The sequence below is a fragment of the Penicillium arizonense genome, assembly GCF_001773325.1.
Source record: "Penicillium arizonense strain CBS 141311 chromosome Unknown PENARI_contig208, whole genome shotgun sequence".
In the NCBI taxonomy this organism is placed as follows: domain Eukaryota; kingdom Fungi; phylum Ascomycota; class Eurotiomycetes; order Eurotiales; family Aspergillaceae; genus Penicillium; species Penicillium arizonense.
Window position 1 is genome coordinate 1 of NW_019173485.1, and position 4566 is coordinate 4566.

General features: G+C 54.4%; 2 protein-coding genes across 2 annotated transcripts; both read left to right on the plus strand.

Annotated features, from left to right (window-relative positions):
- Nucleotides 1-155: 155 nt before the first annotated feature.
- Nucleotides 156-682, plus strand: PENARI_c208G07846 (uncharacterized protein; the record flags this gene model as incomplete). The annotated part of the gene is made up of 2 exons (XM_022638148.1): nt 156-192; nt 273-682. 2 exons carry the CDS (start codon nt 156-158, stop codon nt 680-682), a joined length of 447 nt encoding a protein of 148 aa, XP_022481996.1.
- Nucleotides 683-2170: 1488 nt separating this feature from the next.
- PENARI_c208G11671 (uncharacterized protein) lies at nt 2171-4390 on the plus strand (the record flags this gene model as incomplete). Its single annotated transcript, XM_022638149.1, has 1 exon — nt 2171-4390. One exon carries the CDS (start codon nt 2171-2173, stop codon nt 4388-4390), a length of 2220 nt encoding a protein of 739 aa, XP_022481995.1.
- Between the last annotated feature and the right edge of the window lie 176 nt (nt 4391-4566).

Genomic DNA, 4566 nt, shown 5'->3' on the forward strand with positions numbered 1-4566 from the left:
TTTACTGTGGGAATCGGGGCTGGGCTGTGAGGAGCTAAACCCACAGGCAAAACCGCGGCTAGAAAGGCCATTCTACGCCTCTTTCACTCCTGCCTTTTTGCCTTCACCCGCAATTCTTCACAGCACTAACCTTCAATACCCGTCTCACATGAAAAATGGCACCTTCTGAATACTTCATTCGGCTTCAACGAGGTACGGCATCTTTTAAACAGAAACCCGTCTTCGGCTCTTGGACACTGTCTTAACATTCTGCACCCTTATGCAATATACAGGCATTCAAGGAGGTTTCGCACCGCCAACGCCAGACGCAATTTACACAATAAACAAACTGTCCACCAATACTTACCTTCTTATTCACGGAAATGTCCGTCAGGGTGGCTCACCGAATTTGGAGGAAATAGCCCCGAAATCCCTCGAAAGTTCGCAAACAGATACAGAGGACCTCGTCAATGAGCTACACGATATTTTGAAAACTTTGCCGACGGAGCTGCCACCGGGGTCAGAGGACATATATGCCTTAAACACAAGCATTGCTTGGGGTAGTGAAGATTTCGCGTGGAACAACGGTGGTCCGGAGGGATGCGGCGGGGGTACAAGCAGTGTGCAACCTACTCCTGAAGAAAAGTCTAAGTTCGAGAGAGCTGTTGAGATTGTGGATGCGCTGGTCAAGAAGGCAGCCTAAGGCTGACTTTCGTTGATAAAATCAACCGCCTATCTGCACGATCCAGATCTACCCTTCTTGTTCCCTTGTGCAACTAGTGTTTGGCTTGTTTGCATTACTATGGAAAATTCCAGTCCCCTTGGATCGCCAATACAGTTACGAGACGAAGCACCGTATTTTAATGAAAGTAAATCATAGTATCGAGGTTGGTACAGGAATATTGATATTCCGGTGCTATTCCTAATACGGTCTAATGTCCCTTGGCGGCGGGGCTAGATAATCACTCGAAGAGTGTAGGCGGTTGCACTAGTTTCGGGACGTACTGTAGGTAACGGCCCCCAGTGAGCTCGCACTGGGCAGCAGTCCTAGCCAGGCTGTTGGGACAATGGATTCATACCTTCTCGTGGTGTCCGGTGTTAATCCCCGTTGGGGAGGCCAAAGTGAATCCGCCGTGGTTGTGCGGTCCGGCCCGGCGCGGTTGGCGAGGGGCACAACCGCACAACCACACCAAAATCAGGGGATAACGGCATATGAAAACCATCCGACTTCTTCTTACCCGACTCGCACTCGGGCCCGATACTGGTCTTGCATTACCAGTGGAAGTGGTGTCGCCTAAGGAGAAGACAGGACACCCCTGAGCTTGTATACGGTCTGGGATCGCATCGTGCGAGATGCGGCGAGGTGGTAGTGAACCGGTGACACAGACAGTCAAGCTGATATCGGACAGACCTCGTTCAAGGCCCAGAGGCCTCGTTAAGACTCGAACTCGTTAAGGCTCGGAGACATCGCTCGCTGGAGACCTCGTTAAGGCTCAGCCACGGGCAAGCTTCAGGGCGACTGCTCTTCGGGACACGAGCACCGCCGAGACACGGGCATCCTCTTGGGAGACACACGGGCAATCTGAAAAATATTGGTATTTGACTGGTGGCAGTCGGCGGAACTCGTTAAGGCTTTGCCACGGGCAACCCGTCGATCCTGTTCAGACATCGGGGACCAAGCTTGGTTAGTGGAGAGCAACCGACATATACTGCCGGATGGAGCGTATGGAGGGCTTTCTGCAAGGCACGGTCGGCCTGGCGGAGGGAGACCTCCTCAGGTAACGCGAAACGAGAGTGAAAGCTCTCGCGGGGCGTGGTGTACAATGGCAGCCACTGCGGCAGGGTCGGGGCCTGTCAAGAGACTGTCTGTATAGCCCGAGAGGACGGATGCGCGTGTCGGTGTACAAAAAGCCGGGAGTCAACTACCCCACTCGCACTGGGGGCCTGAGATCGACCTTGGTCGGTTGAAGCGGTGTCGTCCTAGTTGGCTTGCCCGTGATGTATGCTTAAGGAGCAAACTGAGAGACACCCAGGGTGAGAGGTGTGGTGAACCTCAAAAGACCAGAAGCCTCATTTATAGGGTGAAAAACTGGGGTAGTGGTCTATGCAAGTAGACCTGTCGAAGCTACTTAATGTCTTTTGGCGCCCAATCTCACTGCTTAACACGCTAGGCAAACTTCTCGAAGCGGTGATGGCGCGACGACTGTCGTATCTCGCCGAAAAACACGGTCTGCTACCGGACACCCAGTTTGGAGGACGACCAGGCAGAACCACCGAACAGGCCCTTTTGGTCCTCTCCAATGCGATAGACCGGGCGTGGTACACACACAAAGTCGTGACGCTGGTGGCGTTTGACTTGAAAGGGGCGTTCAATGGGGTCAACAAAGTGAGCCTAGACGCCTGTCTACGGGCAAGAAGAATCCCAACCACAGCGAGAAAATGGATCGCGAGCTTCATGAGCGATCGCCACGCTAGCATAGGATTTGATGACTTCCGCACCGAGACCACGCCACTGGCGAACGCGGGACTAGCACAGGGCTCGCCTCTCTCCCCCATCTTGTTTGCATTCTTCAACTCCGACCTAGTCGACCAGCCTGTCAACGCTCACGGCGGAGCATCCGCCTTCATCGATGACTACTTCCGCTGGCGAGTAGGCCACTCGGCCGAAGAGAACCTAACCAAGATCCAATCGGAAGACATTCCCCGTATTGAGGCATGGGCCCGTCGAACGGGGTCTTGTTTTGCAGCCGAGAAAACCGAACTGATTCACATCACCAGGAAAAGACGCGAACAGCTTCAGGGTCAAGTGGTTATGAACGGGAAGACAGTCGAACCGTCACCCACAGCCAAACTGCTGGGTGTGGTGTTCGACCAGGAGCTTCGCTGGAAGGAACATGTCCAGCAAGCGATCAAACGTGCAATCAAGGTCAGCATTGCTTTGGGCGGGCTGCGGCATCTACGCCCAGAACAGATGCGACAGCTCTACCAAGCCTGCGTGACGCCGGTCATGGACTACGCGTCGACGGTCTGGCACGATCCTTTGCGAGACAAGACCCACCTACGACACTTGAATACAGTCCAGAGAACCACATTGATACGCATCCTATCAGCTTTCAGGACAGTGGCCACCACGACTCTGGAAGTGGAAGCACATATTTTGCCAACACATCTCCGACTGCGCCACCGAGCGCAGAACACCATCGCAAGCCTTCACACCCTGCCGCGCGACCATCCGATTTGGGATACACTCCGGCGAGCCCAGAAACGTAGGAACAACATCGGGTCGTACGCTCGGTTCCCACTGGCGGAAGCCCTGAAGACTATGAACCTAGAAAGATTAGGTGAAGTAGAGACGATCGATCCACGACCGCTGCCACCGTGGCGAGCCGAGTCTTTCACGGATATTGAGTTCGGGTCAGACCGAGAGACGGCAAGAGAACAGGCGGACATGGTGCGGTCCACATCCGCCATCGTGGTCTACTCGGATGCCTCGGGACGTGAAGGACACCTAGGCGCTGCAGTCGTTGCACTCGACAACAACCTAGAGGTCATCGAGTCCCAGCAGGTCCAGGTGGGACCGATGGACCGATGGTCGGTTCACGTAGCTGAGCTGATAGGTATTTTCTACGCTGTCAGTACAGTGTTCAAGATTAGCCATCAACGGCCCAGAACGGAACATAATGGAACAACAACGGCAACGATCCTCTGCGACAGCAAGTCAGCGTTGCAGGCGATCGAAAACCCAAGAAACAAGTCAGGACAACGCATCATCCACGCGATCCTCCAGGCGGCCGCAGAAGTTCAAGCAAAGGGAATCGCGCTCCGCCTCCAATGGATACCCGGACACTGCGACGATCCAGGGAACGACGCAGCAGATCGGTTGGCCAAAGACGCGGCAAGCCCGGGCAAAACACACCCCTTCCGCCCTTTACTGACAAGGAAGAGAGCGCTTATCCGGGACAAGATCCGCGCTCAATGGGAGCGGGAATGGAAAGCATCAACCAATGGCGGTCACTTGCGAAAAATCGATAGCACTCTACCGGCGACCTACACCAGGAAGCTGTATGGGAATTTGCCCAGGGGCCGGGCGTACCTGTTGACACAGCTACGCACGGGCCACAATTGGCTATCCACCTATGCCAAGACCTTCGGCTTCCGCGACAATGATCAGTGCGTGTGCGGCGCGCAAGAAACAGTCACCCACGTGCTGGTGGACTGCCCAAATTTGAGGGAAATCCGAAGGGAGCTAAGACGTGAAGCTGGGGACGCGTTCAACGACGTGTCGAGTCTGCTGGGAGGCTCAACCGAAGGTAGGAGAGGTAAGCCAGACATCGTGTCGCGGGCTAGGACGGTCAAAGCCGTACTAGACTTCGCTGAGGCGTCACAAAGGTTCAAAAGTCGCGCGCCATGAGGGCAGCCTAATAACTTAAACGGCACCTGGGCCACGATAGGCCTTGACGAGGCTCCAAGTTCGTTTTCAGGAAGTGGGACATTACACGTGTACATACAAGGATATATATAGTTGTTGTATCCTGTATATCGCCAAAAGCGAGAGGTCAGGGTAAATGATATCATCCATCCATCCAT